At 36.2% G+C, this 19,904-nt stretch overlaps 1 protein-coding gene across 8 annotated transcripts in view; it reads right to left on the bottom strand.

The window, feature by feature from the left end:
* Ccdc88a (coiled-coil domain containing 88A) overlaps positions 1–19,904 on the bottom strand; it is a 167,459-nt gene that overhangs the window by 73,287 nt on the left and 74,268 nt on the right. For all 8 annotated transcript variants that reach the window (XR_005975985.1, XM_041669925.1, XM_041669928.1 and 5 more), the window contains 5 exons: positions 18,019–18,077; positions 12,541–12,624; positions 11,588–11,728; positions 7,268–7,440; positions 2,783–2,864 (listed from right to left, as the gene is read on the bottom strand). Coding sequence is in view for 7 of the 8 variants with exons in the window: in XM_041669925.1 (XP_041525859.1) it covers positions 2,783–2,864; positions 7,268–7,440; positions 11,588–11,728; positions 12,541–12,624; positions 18,019–18,077 (539 nt within the window). In the remaining variant the exon portion in view is untranslated. The remainder of the gene's footprint in view (positions 1–2,782; positions 2,865–7,267; positions 7,441–11,587; positions 11,729–12,540; positions 12,625–18,018; positions 18,078–19,904) is intronic.

Below are 19,904 nucleotides of genomic sequence, written 5' to 3'. Positions count from 1 at the left end.
ATACCACCTAACATAATCACATTGGGAAAGCAGAAAATTCTCAACAGAGGAATTTCAAATGGCTGAGAAACACTTGAAACGTTCAACATCCTTAGCCATCAGGTATATGCAAATCAAAACGACTTTGAGATTCCATTTTATACCTGTCAGAATGGCTAAGATCAATAACACAAATGACAGCTCATATAGGCAAGGACATGGCTAAGATCAATACTACAAGTGATAGCTCCTGCAGGCAAGGACGTGGAACAAGGGGAACACTCCTGGTGGGAATGTAAACTCATACAGTCACTATGGAAATCAATGTGGTGGTTCCTCAGAAAACTGGGAATGGATCTACCTCAAGACCCAGCTATACCACTCTTGGGCTTATACCCAAAGAAAGCTCCACCATACATGAGGACATTTGCTTGACTATGGTTCATAGCAGCTTTATTCATAATAGCCAGAAGCTGGAAACAACAGAGATGTCCCTCAACCAAAGAATAAAAATAAAAATGCGGTACATTTACACAATGGAGTATTACTCAATTGTTAAAAACAATGACATCATGAAATTTGCAGGCAAATGAATGGAATTAGAAAAAAAAATCATCCTGAGTGAGGTAACCAGACCCAGAAAGACAGACATGGTATACACTCACTCATAAGTGACACTGGATGTTAAGCTACAATCCACAGACCAAGAGAGGCTAAGAAACAAGGAGGGCCGGGCGGTGGTGGCGGACGCCTTTAATCCCAGCACTCGGGAGGCAGAGGCAGGTGGATCTCTGTGAGTTCGAGGCCAGCCTGGTCTACAAGAGCTAGTTCCAGGACAGGAACCAAAAGCTATGGAGAAACCCTGTCTCAAAAATCAAAAAAACAAAAACAAACAAACAAAAAAAAAACAAAAACAAAAAAAGAAACAAGGAGGACTTGGGGGGTGGGCACATCGATCTCCCTGGGAAGGGGAAATGGATTTTACAGGTGGGCCGAGGGCAGGTGAGGATGGAAATAGGAGGGATCAGGCTCAAAGGTCAGTTGGGGGGATGGAGGAAGAGAGTAGTGGAAAAACTGGAACTGGGGACATTTGGGGAGGCATTTTAGAAAGTGCAATGGAAACTCCCTGGAACCTACAAGGGTGACTAGTGAAGACTCCTAGTAATAGGGGTTATGGAGCCTGAACCAGCCATCTTCTTAACTAGGCAAGCTTCCAGTGGTGGGACTAGGAAGACATCAACCCAGCCACAAAACGTTTGACCTACAATTTGTTCTGCCTACAAAATATGCTGGGGTAATGGGGCACAGAAATTGTGGGAGTGGTCAACCAATGAACTGCCTAGATGGTCAGGTACCAGAGGTTGGGTAGCCCAGCACCTCATTACTACACCCAGGATAGAACAAAACACAATCGGCCAAAAACAAACAAACAAAACAAGTCAATGAAATGATTCCTAATGATATTCTCTGATATTCATAGACTGGAGCCTTGCCCAACTGTCATCAGAGAAGCATCACCCAGCAACGGACTGGAGTAGATACAGAGAGACCCAGAGCCAAACATTAAGTGGAGCTCAGGGAGGAATGACTTCAGGAGCCAGAAGGGTCAAGGACACCACAAGAAAATGTCCCACAGAACCAACTAAGCAGGTTCATGGGTTACAGAGACTGAAGTGTAGTGGGAGCTGCGGGCTGCATTCCGCCACCCAGGTCCCACCACCGGCTAGCTTTACCCGAAATAACAACACACAAACTGAATTCTTTTAAACACTGCTTATTATCTAGCCTCTTCTCAGCTAACTCTCACACCTGGACTAGCCCATTTCTAATAATGTGTGTAGCACTGAGGTACGCTTACCAGGAAGATTCTAGCCTATGTCCATCCTGGGTCGGAGCTTCATCGCATGTCGGCCCGGGAGAGGGGAGCATGGCCTCTGCTCCAGAGAGCAGAGTTGTCGAGTCTGAGCTCACTTCCTCTTCCTCCCAGCATTCTGTTCTGTTTACTCCACCCACCTATGTTCTAACCAATAAAATGGGCCAAGGCAGTTTCTTTATTTTTTAACCAATGACCTTCCTCCATCACTGAAGCAACAAACACGGATCTGAGCTAGGTCCTCTGCATTTATGCTACTGTTGCATAGCCTGATATTCATATGGAACTCCTAACAGAGGGAATGCGGAGTGTTTCTGACTCTTTTGTCAGTTCTTGGAACCCTTTCTTCCTAATGGGTTGTCTCGTCCAGTATTGATATGAGGGTATGTACCTAGTTTTATTGTAATTTGTTATGCTATGTTCAGTTGATATTCCTGGGAGGACTGCTCTTTTCTGAAGGAGAATGGAGGGGAGTGGATCTGGGGGGAGAGAGGCAGTATGGGAGGAGTGAAAGGAGAAGAAATTGCATTTGGGATATAGTATATGGGAAAAGAATAAATAAAAATTTTAATGTATATGTAACCTAATATAGTCACTATGGGAGACTACATACAGACCCATAACAGCTCAATTCAGTACACAGAGGTATGTGGGTAAACCAGCGATAGATGACAAAGACATAAAAAAGAGGGACAGACTTAGAACTGCCCCAGTCTAAAAGGACTACTTTGAATCTTGGAGAAGTTTGAATAGTAGGAACAATAGACCTTGATTTCTAGCTCTGGCTCTGCGTTTTGGTAAAGGCAATAAAAAGTCAGCAGACTTTATATAAATATATGAGGTAACTGAGAGGTCATGATTATAAATTACAATGAGATAAATCAATTTCCAACTATTTCATTCTCCAATATAATAAATCTAGGTACACACCTCTTGTTGCAGCCTCTTGAATTCCATTTCTATTTGTTCAAGTTCTTGTTTACAGTCTAGTAACTGTTCAGTCTTTTCTTCCCTTAAATGCAAAAAGATATTTATTAAAGAATAAGCATACTCTTCCAGAATCTGTGATTAACACAACATTAAGACACATAGTAACTGAGGGTTGTAGATGGCTCAGCAGTTAAGAGTACTTGCTGAACTTGCAGAGGATCAGGGTTTAGTACCCAGCACCAACATAATGACTCAGAAGTGTCTGTAATTCTAATTCCAAGCATTCCAATGCTTTCTTCTTGCCCCTATAGGTACCAGACATACATTTAGTACACATACATGTTTGCAGAGAAGCACTCATACACATAAAATGAAAGTAAGAAAAGCACTGCTGGACAAGATGGTACCCACCTTTAATCCCAGCACTAAGTAGGCAGAGGCCAGCAGATCTCCATGAACTTGAGGCCAGTCTGATCTATGCAGTAAATGCCAGAGCTATACAGTAATACACTGTTGCAGAACAAAAACCTAACTGAACAGAGTGTTATCCCTAACCAGAACACTTGGGGGAAATAAAAGCAAGAAAAAGATACTATGAATATATGACTAGATGTTATCAAACTTTCACCAATGATGTTAAAAGGACAATAACTAATTCCTTACTGGTTAGTATATACTTTCTATCTCTTCATCTGTCCTCCTCCTACCTTAACTTTCTCTCCAACTCTGCAAATTCAAAAACAATTAAGCATGAATGATTTTTATATATACTGTGTATGGGGAATTCCTCATAAAGGAAAACCAAACTAGTTTCTACATTTACAATGGCCTAAAGGAAGCCATACACTTACTATTTGCCATATATATACCCCAAATCTCTACATATTACTTAACACATTGTTAGATACATACATATATATATATACATAGGTGTTCACATATACTGACACAAGGTCTCACTACGCAATGCTAGCTACCCAGGAACACACTATGTAGACCAGGCTGACCTCACAAAAATCCATATCTCTGCCTCTTGTTCTGAAATTAAGTGCTGAAATTAAAAGGCATGCACTACCATGCTCAGCAATATGTCTCAATTTTTATTAATTTTTGAACTGTTTTATTTTTTAATTTTTTCATAATTTTTCTATCAGAGCTAATCTTCTCAAAGGAAGACTGTACTTAACTATTTTCTGCTTTCTGTTGTCTAATAATAAAGGGCACTGAATAAACAGCTTACTTTTACATATCTTCATGTTTCTCTGTGTTCAAAACCCACAAATTTTTCTGATAAAAGAAATATAATTTACTAAGTAGGTTTTAGTTTTCAATATAATGAGTAGTGTTTAATTTACAAGAGTACTCTAGGGGCTGGAGAGATGGCTCAGTGGTTAAGAGCACTGACTGCCCTTCTAGAGGTCCTGAGTTCAATTCCCAGCAACTACATGGTGGCTCACAGCCATCTATAATGAGACTTGGTGCCCCCTTCTGGCTTTCAGGCACACATGGGAGGAATGCTGTACACATAATATATATATTTTTAAAGAGTACTCTAAAAAGTCTGTATTATATGTCTGGACATATTTCTAAAAGAAAACTATAGTCTTGGTTCTTGATATATACTGTCAAACTGCTCTGCTAAAGAACGTTAACATCATGCTATTTAAATTTCTTTTTTTTTCTTAGTTACTTTTTTTATTGCTGCAATAAAACAACATGACCAAAGCAACTTACAAAGCAAATGTTTAATTTGGCCTATGGTTTCGGAGGATTAGAGCCCATGATGATGAAATAAAGGAACCACTGAGAACTCACATCTTGATCTACAACCACGAGGAAGAGAAAAAATACTGGGAATCTTACTGGTGGTTTATTAGCCCCTCTTCAGCCCCCCCCCCCCCCGATTTATTCATTTGCTGAAGGAAGGAGGCTGAGTGTCGTGGTGTATGGGTGGAGGTTAGAGAACAACTTGACTGAGAAAGGTTCTCTCCTTCTTTCCACCATGTGGGTTCCAGCGACCAAAGTTAGGCTGTCAGGCTTAACAGCAAGCACCATCTTGACTGCCCTCTTATTTCTAACTCTCATTTTGTTTGTCTTTTTATAGATTAGAAGGTTCTGCTTTTGTCATTATAACAAGACATTAGCTACATGCTACAGCACTGATGAACCTGGAGGACACCAGGCTAGACAAGAAGGCCATACAGCATTTGTTCCCTTTATGTGAGTGTCAAAAAGAGGCAAACTCAGGGAAATACAACAGATTAGCCACTGCTAAGATCTGAGGGCAAAGTGAATGGACAAAGAAACTTTTATTCAATTATTGTGGAGATTGCACAACTTAAAATTTCATTTAATTGTATACTTTAAAAGGAGGAATTGTCAGATTCTGAATTATATCTTAGCAAAAGTATTTTCTTTTTTAATAAAATAATTAATCATTATATTAAAGAAACTCCCAAAACATACAACCAATGGTGGTTGAAAGGACTACTGAAGGAAGTCTTCAATAATGTTAATTATTGTATAAAAATCTTAATTTATAAAGAATTAGTTATTCCATTTAATCATAAATCATACTTTTACTCTGTAAATCAAAATCAATTATACTATTTGGTATTACCCATAACATTCTAATTATTTTATAGTTTCCTTTAGGTATAAACAGTCTGGACTTTTTTTTTTAAACCAAGATTTCTGCTGCTAATCCACTACAGGAAATATTTGTCTCTTTTGAAACAAAAGAAAGATTTGGTAAATGTCCTCTTAAGAAATATATAAAAGAAGACGTTTTCAAAGAGATGGGGTTTGATAAACTGTAGCTACTCAAATACTTGCTGCATGCATCTGCTATCTTCGCTCACTCAAAAGCCTCCACTTATATTTTCAAATCATTACACATGAAAACAATTTTTGTCAATCTTCTCAAGGTTGTTTGAATTTTTAATATATTCCAAGGCCAAGTAAATTCTATTTGAAAATTAAACTCTAATATAATGCAACATGGTAAATGAATTCACAGCCAGCACTGCAGCTCTAATTGCATGCTTCATCTAAAGACTGGAGAAGATTGGGCTAAATTATATGGAAAGAACTAGTGCTCACTGTTTAGACTATCCATTAGCTGCCAGTCAAACTAATAACAGCAATCTCTTCTCTAATTTTCCTGGTGCAGCTGTTTATAGAATATCCTGGGTGTGTTCACTTCAATAGACACATAATAATGCAGACATCCACAAATGAAAGATTATTTTTTGTTTTCAAATTTTCCTACAGACTATTTAATGCTTTTTCTACCTTACATATCCAATTCACTTTTCTAAGTTACTTTAAATAATTAATAAACAAAAGTAATTACTATTCCGTGTATTTAAATTTAAAATCTACATTCTGAAGCTCAAATTCCAGGAAAACAAATTTTAAAAAAGAAAAAAACCTATAGCACAGGACTGAAATCTCAAGGTCCAAATCAGGAGCAGAAGGAGAGAGAGCACGAGCAAGGAACTCAGGACCGCGAGGGGTGCACCCACACACTGAGACAATGGGGATGTTCTACTGGGAACTCACCAAGGCCAGCTGGCCTGGGTCTGGAAAAGCCTGGGATAAAACCAGACTCTCTGAACATAGAGGACAATGAGGACTACTGAGAACTCAAGAACAATGGCAATGGGTTTCTGATCCTACTGCATGCACTGGCTTTGTGGGAGCCTAGGCAGTTTGGATGCTCAACTTACTAGACCTGGATGGAGGTGGGGGTTCCTTGGACTTCCCACAGGACAGGGAACCCTGATTGCTTTTCAGGCTGGGGGGGGGGACTTAATTGGGGGAGGGTAAGGGAAATGGGAGGCGCTGGCGGGGAAGAGACAGAAATCTTTAATAAATAAATAAATTAAAAATAATAATAAAACATTAAACTGTTTAAAAAAAAAAACCTATAAATCAAAATTCCTTTGTTCTCCTTAAAGTACAAAACACAAAATATTCAGCAAAGACTGGTCTTGCTTTCACTTGTGGTTCCTTCAAAAGTGAATATGTAAAATTTATACTGTATTTTCTGTAGTGAGCTTTGATAACTTAAAAGTTCAGTTTTATCAGTACTAATGAAATCTGAATATTTTATTAAGTAGATGACTGGCACACAAATGACAACATTGATACATATAAAATTACTTTTGTAATAATCTATGTCAACAATTCAGTCTCTGAAAACATTATTGTCATTCCTACTATTATTCAGGCAGGGTTTCACATAGTCCAGACTAAGCTCAGATTTACTTTGTATCTGAGAATGACCATGAATTGCTGAGTTCTCTTGCTTATACTTGAGTATAAGGATTGTAGGCAATTTTTTCTCAGTTTGACAAAACACTAATAAATAATTTGATTTAGGTTAAGACAGGACAATGGTTTATTGTCAAACTTAAAATACCGCTAAAGTCATCTTTGTTACCACATGGTCTCAGAGAACACTGAAACTCAGGGACTTACAGTTCCTGTCTCAGTCTTCGGATCTTGGCCTTAGCATCAGCCAGTTCAACTGAGAGGTGCTGTCGGCTCTCTGTCCGCTTCATGCCCGGAGAACCACAGGGTGACTGCGCAGATGAAGAGGCATGGGGTAGAAAATGAAGACCATCTCGTTCTTCAGAAAGCTCTACGATAGTCTGAGAATTACAGGGTAAACACAGAATCAGTTTTAGTGTTGTTCTAAACATCAGTAACCTAGACATGGCAACACTAGTCACTGATTGATTTTGATCAACTCATTAATCAAAAGCATCTAGACTTTGTCAGGTGAGGTGGTGCAAACCCTAAATCCCAGCACTTTGGAGGCACAGATGAAGGTGGTAGGTGGTTCACTGTGAGTTTGAGGCCAGTGTGGTCTACTCGTGACTTTTGGTTCAGCCATGGCTACATGGTGAGACTCTGTCTCTGAAAAAAGGAAATAACAACAACAAAAATACCATTTTTTTCTTTTTAATATTAGCTGTCATTTCAAGTTTTAATCCAACAGTTTATGCCTGAGGTATTTAGCAGGTAGGTAACACTGAAACACATCAATGCTTTTTTTTCATCTCCCTAGGTTTTTTTTTTTTAAATAAAAGAAATCACATGACAAAATAATAAGATAACAACTATTGGAAAGGTATAAAAGGCATGTCGACACAAGAAAGAAAATCAAAAAGTGATCTGTCTACAACTGTGATATCCAATTATGATAGCTAATAGCAAAAATGGTTATTTGCTGCAGGGGGGAGGGGCTTGGTCCTGCCTCACCTTGGTATGCCAGACTTTGTTGACCCCCACAAGGAGGCCTTACTCCTCTCTGAGGAGTGGATGGGGGGTGGTTGAAGGGGAGGGAAGGGAACTGGGGTTAGTATGTAAAATGGAAAAAACCCCTGCTATCATCACTTCTCAATCAATGACCTCTTCTCCAACTAATCACCTAGGGTTAGCTGCTTCATTATTATATAATTTTCACTCAAAACATGCATAAACTTCTATTTTTCCTTTTTGTTATTCAAAGATATGCACACAGCTTCTATGTTTAAAAAAAGAGAGAGAGAAGCACCAAATTCCTTCCTTGTTACTCCTGAAGGTGACTTTATATGTCCCTGACAGACACCTATCCTCCCATCCAGAAGCACATTTTGGAAATTCCTGTCTTTATGGACAATGCAACATTATTCTCCACAGTGGACGAAGGCTCCATTTCCAGAGTCAACTTTTTGTTCATTTTTCTTGTTGTCTTAATTATCTTTAATTTTTCTAACACTCCCTGATTTTAATAATAGTACCTAGGAGATAATAGTTAATGAACATTTGATTCCTATACAAACCAATTAGTACCTAATTATATACTAGCCTTCATTTCTACTTAAAAATAATGTAGTTTTTTTCCTCAATAAACCAGAAATAATCTGTTATTCCTCCTCTGTATCTTTCATCCTCTCATCTAGCATAGTATGAAGCACAAAAAAGGTGTTAAAAATATTTCACTATGTAACATACGAGTAATTTAGAACCAAGAAAAATACAGCAGTCCATGGTGGTATATTCCAATAATCAATGGGTCAGGGCAGCCTGGAGCTGTACTTTATATAAGGACAAAGCAGGAAATTTAAATAAAGTATATCACAACAAGGCTTGTGACAGATGAAACGTAAAAATAACTGGTAAATGTATGGTTAGGCTGGCTATTACTAAAGGGTATTTAAAGAAATCCCCATGGCTGGGGAGAATGACACATGTTAATCTTGGCACTCAGGAAGCAGAGCAGGTGGCTCTCTGTGAGCTCCAGGGCAGCCTGGTTTTTGCATAGTGAGTTCCAGGACAGCCAGAGCAACAAAGTAAAACCCTATCTGGGGGAAGGAAAAAAAAAAAAAAAGGAAAAAATTCCCAAGGTCAAAATATATACTAATACAGAAGCAGGATATAATTTTCTATGTTTAAAGCAAAGTTTTCTTTAAAAACTGGTTTACTTTATTACTTAGACAAAGTATTTTTCCCCCTGAGACAATGTTTCTCTTTATAACAGTGTTGGCTGTCCTCGAACTTGCTTTGTAGACCAGGCCAGCCTTGAACTCACTGAGATCTACCCGCCTCTGCGTCCCAAGTGGCATTTGCTACCACTGCATGATGAGAAAGCAAATCTTTGAAAGTATCTTAATCCTCTGATTTAAAAACATATTTAAATGAGTATTTTATGACTCTTGTTAAATATATATTGATTATATTTGCTACCATTATGTCTATAATTATGGATACATATGTATTTGAGGGCTTATATGCTCTATACTAAGCTTTGCCTAAATGTTATGGCCATTTTGTAGAGGAAGTTCAAGTATTACATATGCAAAGACAAACAGTAAGTGCTCCTTTTATACAATATTATTTGCATCTAGATCTTCAATAGTCAGAAAGCTCTTGGTCTTTACCAGCTGTATTCATTATCTTCAGATAAAATGACTACAATATTTGGCTACTCCTGCTATTTGAAACCTGGTCTATATGTGTTTGTTTTAATTAAACAAACGTTTTCCCATTGTATATGTGAGATGTACTTGTTCATCGAGTACTAAGTTATTTATGGCTGACTACTGCTGTTTTCTAAACTTGTAAGAGGTCTAAACCTATTAACAATTCTAAATTTCTCTTTGATAGTTAAAGCTAAGTCTATAGGAAGCTTCTGTACATTACTGACTTTTTCTACTAAGTTCCTCCACTATACATTTTTCTAAAATACAAATTTTAGAATAATTTACCAAGTTGGTATCAACTAAAATTCTTAATAAACTTTTTGCATAGGAACAATTAAATGCACCTAAGTATTAGACAATGATCACCAGGAAACCTGGAAATAATAATGTCTTTAATAAAACTAAAGAGACTGGTTTGTAAACTTTGGTTATAACTGTTGATTGCTGATATGCTACAGGAGTTTAATTTTCAAATCAACCTGAGTAGTAATCTGAGATACTAGAACCATCACATTAAAATGAGATGATTAAATTTAAAATGGATTCCTTCTAGATCAATTTGACTAACAAGGTCTCTGGGACCTTGGCTTGGCTACTCACACCTAAAATCACAGTACTTGGTAATTGGAAGCAAGACGAGGAATTCATGGTCAGCCTCAGATACATGTTAACTTTGAGATCTGTCTGGGGTACGTGAGACCTTGTAAAAATAATTTTAAAGAATAAAATAAAACAAAAGGGTTGTTTGACCATTGATTCCCTAACTGCTTGTCCCCTCCTCAACTAACTTGGGATCAAATGGGCAACAAAATCAAGAAATTTAGCAAATTCTTATGCTTCAAGGCAATGCATTTTCCACTTATATCAACTATATATTCAGTTTCACATTTCTGCACTATTGCCAAAGTAATGGGGTAACTTGAAAAACAGGAACAAAATCAGAATAATAATGATTTAAAAGAAAGAGAAAAAAACTAATAATAATGCGCTTATTAGAAATCCAAGGTTCGGGGACTGGAGAGATGGCTTATAAATTAAGAGCACTGGCTGCTCTTCCCGAGGTCCTGAGTTCAATTCCCAGCAACCACATGGTGGCTCACAACCATCTATAAGAAGATCTAGTGCACTCTTCTGTCCTGCAGGCATACATTTAAGCAGAATACTATATACATGATAACTAAATAAATCTTAAAAAAAAAGAAATCCAAGGCTCTTTTATTTCTTCTCTAATTCTAATTCTTGTGTTTTACACACACACATGCAAAACAAAAAAACAAAACAAAAAAAGAAAGACATTATAGTTCGTGCACCACCTAGTTTTCACATCTGCAAATTAAACCAACTGTGGATAGAAGATAATAAGGAGGAATCTCTGTGTTTGCACTGCACATGTACAGGCTTTTTCTTGCCACCACCATAAATAATGTAGCATATCAACTATTTTTCTATTATTTATATACTATTCATTATTATAGGTAATTAAAAGATGATTTACAATATACAAGATATCTGTAGTTTTATATGTAAACACTGTACCTTTTTTAAGAAAAGAAACTAAGCATTTTTGGCTTTAGTATCCATTTTGTGTCAGGGTTTCTCTGTGTAGCTACAACTGTTCTGGAACTCACTCTTTAGATCAGGCTAGCCTTGAACTCAGAGGTCCACCTTCCTGGGCCTCTCAAGTACTTAAGAAGGTCCTAGAACCAATACACTGCACTGACACCAAAGAATGACTAAAGTTTATTATCTGCCACTAAAAAACAATATCCATTCTAGAAAACATTTTTTCTTTTAAGAAAGCAAACTTCCATAATACAATGAAAGAACCAACCTCTGAATGTTCATCTCTCTCATCTATCAGTCTTCTTAGATGTGATGCCATATTCTTCAAGAGTGGTTCTATATCTTCCTGAGACATATCTGTCACCTCCATCCATTGCAGGTCAAACACATTTTCCTGATTATGAGTTACCTTTAAAGAGGCAATCAAACAATCAAAGAATGGCTAATAATTAAATATTGATTTCAGTTTAGTACGAAATCAGCTCAATTATAAAAGCAGAAAGAAGTAGATTTGAAATAAATGACAAAACTAAACATTTTAACTGAAAAAATAAACTCTCATCTGGACTCTGAAATTAACTAAGAGAAAAAGATGACACGAAATAGCCATCTGAGAATATTTTAAGTACAACCAATTTACACAATTTTAGAATTCTCTCCCAACACACAAAATTTAATATATAACCTAATTCTACAAAAGACATTGTAAGATTTATAGCTCATGAGTAAATAGTTATGGAAGTGGAAGCTTTTAAAATAAATTTTAATTAAAAATTACATTAACATCTACAATTTGACATGATACATTATGCCTCAGATTTGTTTTATATGAATATTTTTAAATAATCAATTTATTTGTGCAATTCGAATAACAGCTCAATAAAAATGATCATTCATTTAAGAAAAAGACACAGACTAAGTTTATTATCTTTACGCCTATCATTCATTGTGTGCTACCTAATAAAAACAAAATTCATTCAACATCCTCATGTCCTCTTGGAGAAGAGAAAGTAAATGTGTGGCAAGCACTGTGCCATACATAACACATGTCACTGCGGATTATCTATCTCGAAAGAAAGTCAATTTACACAAAAGTAAGGTTGATTTATATTTGATCTTCAATTGTTCTTGTTTATCTTGTAACTAAGTATCTGGGGAGATATTATTAGAAAGCACACTGCAAACTTCATAAAAACACATTAAGTATACATAAGTAGTTACCTCTTGAATATGTGCGGCAACTGCTGCTTTTGTATCAAAATCTAAACCTTGAATTCTTTCAATAAATTCTTCCTTTTTCTGACACTGAAAAAAATGAAGGGGGTACCATTCAGACTCTATATTGTCCTTAAAATGCTACCTATAAGCACCAAGCTTTACAACATTTCAACAGTACACTGAGGGTTTTGTTCTACGTTTAAACAACCTCAGATATACTTACCTAATGAAGATACAATGATTTTGAAATATTTAAGAGCCAGACTCTGAACTCTACAGTTTTACACTGGAAAGTTCTGAAGTAGGAACATATTACACAGCACATCTGAGGTCAGGATATTATTATGCTAACTTAACAAACAGAGAAGTAAAGAATCAAGAACTTGTTTCAGAGAGAACAAGTGACTGCCAAAAACCACAGTGAGTCAGTGGCAGAATTCGGAACACTGCCAAAACTCTCAGTCAGTCCCTGACTGTCACCAAACAACACTGCCTTTCTTCTTGGGGGAAAAAATTCGGCAATTTTTACTTCAAGCTTACAATTTATTCTCATATTCAGCCTATCAATCTTAATAAAAGAAACTAACTCTGATGGCCCAGGTCAACATTTATAAAGTAATACAATAAATATCTGGTTTGTTTCTACTGCAACAAAGAAACCAGGGACAAAATTTAATAATTATAAAAACATTTGTAACCAAATAGGAACAAGGCAGCAATTCCTTGTTATCAACTCTTTAAAGTTTTATTTCTGCTAAAAACATAAAATATAAACAATCTTTTCCCAATAAGGATTAAATAACAATAAACATCTTCATCTCTGTTTCTGTCTACATCCCGTATATTGAAATTCAACTGCGGATACAACTGTATTCCTGCAGCTACCAAATGAGAGGTGCATACAAATAGACAGCACCGCCTTGTGCCAAGCTAAGATGCATCTCCTGGGCCAATTACAGAGCCAGAGGAGACAATAAACCCTAAAGAAGAAAAACTGGCTCTGTGATCAGTAAGAAACTTACAAAGCTCTGATTCATGTTACTTAAGTTGCTAATGCTCTATTTCTGTCATTACACAATCTGAACATATTCTACACTTTCATCCAGACTTCTATATCCCAGGAAAAACTAAAGTATTGTTACAATATAAAAATGTTTTAAAGTAAACTACCAGAAAGCACAATTCCTAGGTCTGATTAGGAACTGAGGAGTTTTGGAGGAAATGGAATAGAGATCAATAGGCTTAAAAACACTGACTTTTTTGGTCTAGGAAATATTAACAGGTCTGTAAGAACAACTGAGAATTAACTGTGTATTCACAGTGTATGTAAACTAACTTCTCAGAAACAATCCCAACCTTTTAATTCAACATTTCTGTAATTACTGACTTTAAATAGTTTTTTTTGGCAATCAGAACATAAAATGGCAGGGTTATTATGAAATGTAATAAATAAAATTTATTCAAAGTACCCCAATTCCACTGTCTTATGATTTTGTTACAGTTTAAAAAGAAACAGACATTTCCTTTTATAAGCCCTGCAAGCCTCTGTTTCTTCACTAGCACTACCTTGAGAAGCTCACCATTTATACAGTGTAACATTCATCAAGAAAGGTATTTTTTTTTAAAGAAATGTAGTATATATAGTAGCTGTAAATGAGTAAAAATAGTGTTTCCAACTAAAGACCTGATGACCAAATTAGAAGAGCAGAAACATCAGACATTGTATTTATCTTACTATTTAATCAGCTGTTAGGTAAACAATCATGTACAACACATTACAGAAATGTAATGAATTAATTTACAAATGAACACTGCCCATAGTGATTACTAGGGTTAGAAAGGGTGTTAAGAAGAAGATGGTGGGAATAGATTAGACCAGAGAATTGATACAAATATAGAGATAAATGGATAGGATAATTTGTGTCATATATAGTACAGTAGGATTATTATGGTGAACAACAATTAACTGAGTACTTCAAAATCTTCAGTATAGACAATTGTGTATGCCCTTAAAACAAAGAAATAATGTCTTGAGGTAGTAGGTACACCAATAATCCTGATCTGATCACTACCTACCATATGTGTGTGTGTCTGTGTACAGTCACACTTATCCACATACATATTTAATTGCTACATGTAAATTAAATATTATATCTCCAAAGTCAGCACTAAGAGTCAACACAAATAGAATATAAAATATATGTAAATAAATTACATACATGTATGTGAAATATCACCAGTAAACTTGTTTATTTACAAAAATCTCATTTCATACGCTGGGGATGTAGCTAAATTGGGAAAGTGCTTGCCTAGCATACATGAATACAAGGTTCAATTCCAAGCACTGTAAACATTGGGTATAGTGTACATGCCTGCAATCCCAGCATTGGAAGACGGAAGTAGAAGAATCAGGAATTTAAGGAAAAACAGAGCTACACAAGTTTAGGGCCAGTCTGAGATACATGAAACCCTGTCTCAGAAAAAAAAAGGAAAATCAAGCCCTAAAACAAGACCCCAAATATTTCATTCTATGAAGAGCTAGTATAACTGTAGATTGAAATAATTTATTAATAAACTAAAAAGTTAGATTACTGAATCTACTTTTAAAAAGCAACTACTAGTTTTAAACATTTTACATTGGATTGGATTTTTGTATATTGTATACAAATTTTGTGTATTGATACAGAATTGAGATTAATTTTGTAGAACATGCTATACATACATTTCTACTTTTGTTCAAGGTATTGTACCATTATAACTTATTTAACAATGTAATGCAGGTTAGTCACCTAGATAATTGAACTTGAAGTCACATCAGATATGTTTTCAAGGTCAAATAAAGATATATTTTAGAAAGACAAGTCATCTTCAAACATTTCAGAGATCTACAGAATATGGTATTTAAGATGTTTTAATAACATATGTACTTTTTTGTTTAATGATAATGAGACATGTATGCTCCTGGAAGCACAAGTCTACTTGAGAGAAATAATGGGCATCAAAGAAATTCCACATGGAATTTCCTTTTTTTGTGGCAAAAGTAAGCCACTGAGCAAGAAAATATCCTTGCCTCGACTGCTGACTGTATGTTGTCCTAATTGGACAAACAAGACACAAAAGAAAGTGACTGCCAAGCATTGTAAAGACAAGGCAGAACAGACCTTTAGAATATTCTGCTTCACAAGAAAAGTCTGTCAAATATGGTAGGCCTGTAGGCCAAAGACGGACACCCCAAAATGCAGAGGGACTTTGAGTGACTGTCCAGGCAGCTGTTTCTGTCATTTCACATTTTTTTTGGAAGTTGCTTGCTCATACTTCTTATTCACTCAGTTAATATTATTTCCTTCTTGGGTCTCTGAAGGAGTTGAAGTTATAGTTTTCTTTGTTTACCCGATACAAAAAGCAAGTTATGATAGAAAGTAAATTCGGTATAAGACTTTGGACTCACCAAGATAAGATAGACATGGAGTATTTTCTCTGAATTTGTCAAATGCAAATGAACTAGACATTGTTGATGTATTTACTGCCTGTATATATTGTGTATAGTTATTGTATTTATTGTATATAGTTTTTCTTACATTAGTTAAAGTCTTCTTTTTTATTTTAGAAAAGGGGAAATATAGTGGTATATTATTTGTATTTTAATAAATAAAGCTTGCCATAAGAACAGAACACAGAACAGCCACACTAGTCAGCTATACAGGCCAGGCAGTGGTGGCACACACCTTTAATATCAGCAGCCTCGCTAGTTAGCCATAGAGGTTGGGGCAGTGGTGGTGCACACCTTTAATTCCAGCACTTGAGAGGAATAAAAGGCGGAAAGAGACAGGTACTAACTCTCTTTCAGTCTGAAGATTTCCTAGAGATAAGACCTCTCTGGTAGCTTGCCTGCTTTGCTTTTCTGATCTTCAGGTGGAACCCTAATATCTATCTCTGGGTTTTTGTTAATCGTGCAACAATTATTCTCTTAAAAAGTACTGGGCTTCAGATATAGCTCAGTGGGTAAAACGTCTGCCAGACAAGTGTGATAGCCTGCGATAGGAACCCCTGGATGTTGTGTGCAACTTTAATCCTAGGGCTCTTACAAAGATTGGGCAGAGACAGAAGAACTCCCAGAAATTAAAAAAAAAAAACGAGGCACAGGTAAACAATCTCAACAAGGTTGTCCTCTTACTTACACAAGTGTGTCATGGCATGTTCATGTACACACACACACACACACACACACTTTTTAAGCTAATTAATGAAAAATTTAGCATAGTAGATTTGGAAGTCATGCCAGCATTCTTTAGCCTATTAGCAAATTGATCTAAATCTAAAGTGACAATCTCAATTTGTTGCAGATATATAGACTCCCACTGTAATTATTAAAGTAGCATACTATTCTTGCAAATGTTCAATAATATAAGAAAACCTTAATAAAATATAACACCTGGCAAAGTACATATTCAATAAATCTTGGCAGTTAATATTGATACAAACATCTATAAAGGAGTAATAAGACAGAGTATTATTTGTAAGGAAAGTGCTTGCTGGGTGTGAAACTATAATTCCAATGATAGGAGGCAGAGACGGGAGGATCCCTGGGACTTGGTGGCCAGCAAGTAGCACTGAAACAGGGAGTTCTAGGTTCAGTGAGACACCCTATCTCAAGAAATAAAGTGACTTAGCCGGGTGGTGGTGGCGCACGCCTTTAATCCCAGTACTTGGGAGGCAGAGGCAGGTAGATGTCTATGAGTTTGAGGCCAGCCTGGCCTACAAGAGCTAGCTCCAGGACAGGCTCCAAAGCTACAGAAAAACCCTATCTTGGAAAAACCAAAATAAAAAAATAAACCAATAAAAGAATAAGGTGACTGACACGATACTGACCTCTGACCTCCACATGTCTACATGCATACTTGTACAGTCATATACATAAACAAATCCCATACACAAAACATTTCCCACAAATTCTGTATTTTAAGATTTATTTATTTTTATGTGGAGGGGCATGTGCCTGCGTACCATGTATGTGCCTGGTACCCACAAAGGCCAAAAGAAGGTGCTGGAGTCCATGATACTAGAGTTGCAGACAGCTGTGTGCTACCACATGTGTGCTGGGAAACAGACCTGCGTCCTCTGAAAGAGTAGTCAGTGCTCTCAAACTATTGCTTCAATCCCCAATCCTCTCTTCACTATTAGTCCCTCTTCTATTCTCTTCTGAAGCATAAGCTTGTACAACCAAACTAAGAGATGTATGGGAGATGCCTCTGAAGAAGCATAAAGATCTGAGTCATTAGAAGCATCTAAATAGGAAAAACTTAACTAAAAGCTTTTAATACATGACATGATGCTATAGCTAACTTCTGAAATAAAGGAAATGCTCTCATACATAATTTCATCTTAAGATGATATACTCAAAATTATCATCTTTCAGAAAACTAGACAGAAGCTCAAAGACAGTTTATAAGAATGAAAATATGAAGAAAAACATTAACTTACCTGAACTGCACAACCCAGTAAGAGTAAAAGCAACTTTTTAACTTCTTCTGTGCCTTGTTCTGAAATAAAAACACAAGTGAATATAGCATTTAGCTTTGTTTCAACTCTTTCAGAAACTGGAACAATCAACTCTAAGAGTCAATCAACACAACTTGACCGAAAGATGAATTTTGTAAATAAATGGTGTAATTTAAACATGTGGTTTCTGTGTGCATAATATGATGTCAGCAGGAGACATGGCAAGGATACTCCTTCTAATTGGAGCCTGTCCTGGAACTAGCTCTTGTAGACCAGGCTGACCTAGAACTCATAAAGATCCGCCTGCCTCTGCCTCCCGAGTGCTGGGACTAAAGGTGTGCGCCACCACCACCTGGCTAGGATACGCCTTCTTAAGAGTTACAGTGTAGATAAAGAAGCTTTAAGCTAAGTATGCTAACTGCACCTACACCTTTTCTCTAAATTGTATTTACCATCCCTCTAATTATGCTGATATAAGAACATATCAGAGTTGCTTGGGTCTGCCCCTCTTTAGTAGTTTTTAGTAAAATATAAACATTATGGTTCATCTACTGATACAATTTAAATATATTTCTCACTGCACAGGTTCCTAAGGATCAGAACCTTAAATGTACATCACAGTGAGTCTAATAAAATAAACTGGGTGTGGTAGTTCATACCTATAATCCCAACACCCCAGAGACTGAAGTAGAACTACATGAGCTACCCTGGGCTACACAGTGAGTTCCAAGCTAGTTTGAGTCTACAGTGTGAGATCCTGTTTCACAATAATAAATTTTAAGAAAAGAAAGATCTGTATGTTAAAAACTGGATAAAAGTTATCCAGAACTTTTAACAGAACTGCAGAACAATCTTTGTTAACATGCATTCAATTAAGATTGTCTTAAAACATTTGGCTGAACACAACCACAAACATAAAATTCAGAAAGATTTTCACTATCAGGTTAACTTACCTGTGATGAATAAGAGACTTCATCTTATTTTCCATAAAGCTATTTTTTTCTAGACTTACTAGGTCATTTTAACAATCAGTACACACTCTTCGGTTGTAACTTTGGCTACAAGTTGCTTTCCTTCCCCTCCTCAATTCCTTAGTGAACCACTTCCACCACCATAAACAGATCTCATATGTGCAGTCCTTCTTGAACATGTCACCAGAGTCTCAACTCTAACCCTGACAATTTTAAGAATAATTAACACTCTATGTTTTTACATGCTTTAGTATTTTGTACATATCTCTGTCATATGAATTATATGATCTCACATTCATCTTTGGATCTTTCACCAAACCACAAGATTTTCTAGCACATGAACCGTTTCTACCCTATGACTTGTAGTTAGTTACTAAATACATATGAAATAAAAAACAATTCCATTCTGCATGCTAATCTCCCTGTGTATCTCTAAAGATTATCTAGGTTAAAAAAAGATTATCTAGGTAACTGAATTCCTGAGTTCATTACTAATGAATTTAATTGATAGTTTCCTCTATAAAAAACATCTGCTTACATACTGTCTTCTATTTGGATTTTATTTTTTGTTTCAACTGGGCAAGGGTTCAAGTAAAAGAGGACATATTCAATTTGAATATCATGCAGCCTGCAAGGATTAAGTCCTTTCCTGAAATGTTTCATAGCTACTAGGTAATTGTTCAAACATTAAATTCTAGGGTGGATGGGTACAGCAACTGTCTGGTGTATACAAGGCCCTAGGAGAATGTTCCAGAAATAGCAAAATACAAATAAAAATAAAATATTGTAAAAGAGCATGAGTTTTTGAGTATAATAATTTAAATAATCTAAAAACCTGCCTTTCATCCTTCCACTAAAGCTGTTTAATATAAATTAAAATGTTTACTAGTAAAACTT

This window comes from Microtus oregoni, unplaced genomic scaffold (assembly GCF_018167655.1).
Source record: "Microtus oregoni isolate MIOR12 unplaced genomic scaffold, Mior012 000019F_ref0000042, whole genome shotgun sequence".
Classification (NCBI taxonomy): domain Eukaryota; kingdom Metazoa; phylum Chordata; class Mammalia; order Rodentia; family Cricetidae; genus Microtus; species Microtus oregoni.
Note: the sequence above shows the minus strand (reverse complement) of the source record. Positions and strands in the feature narration are given on the sequence as shown.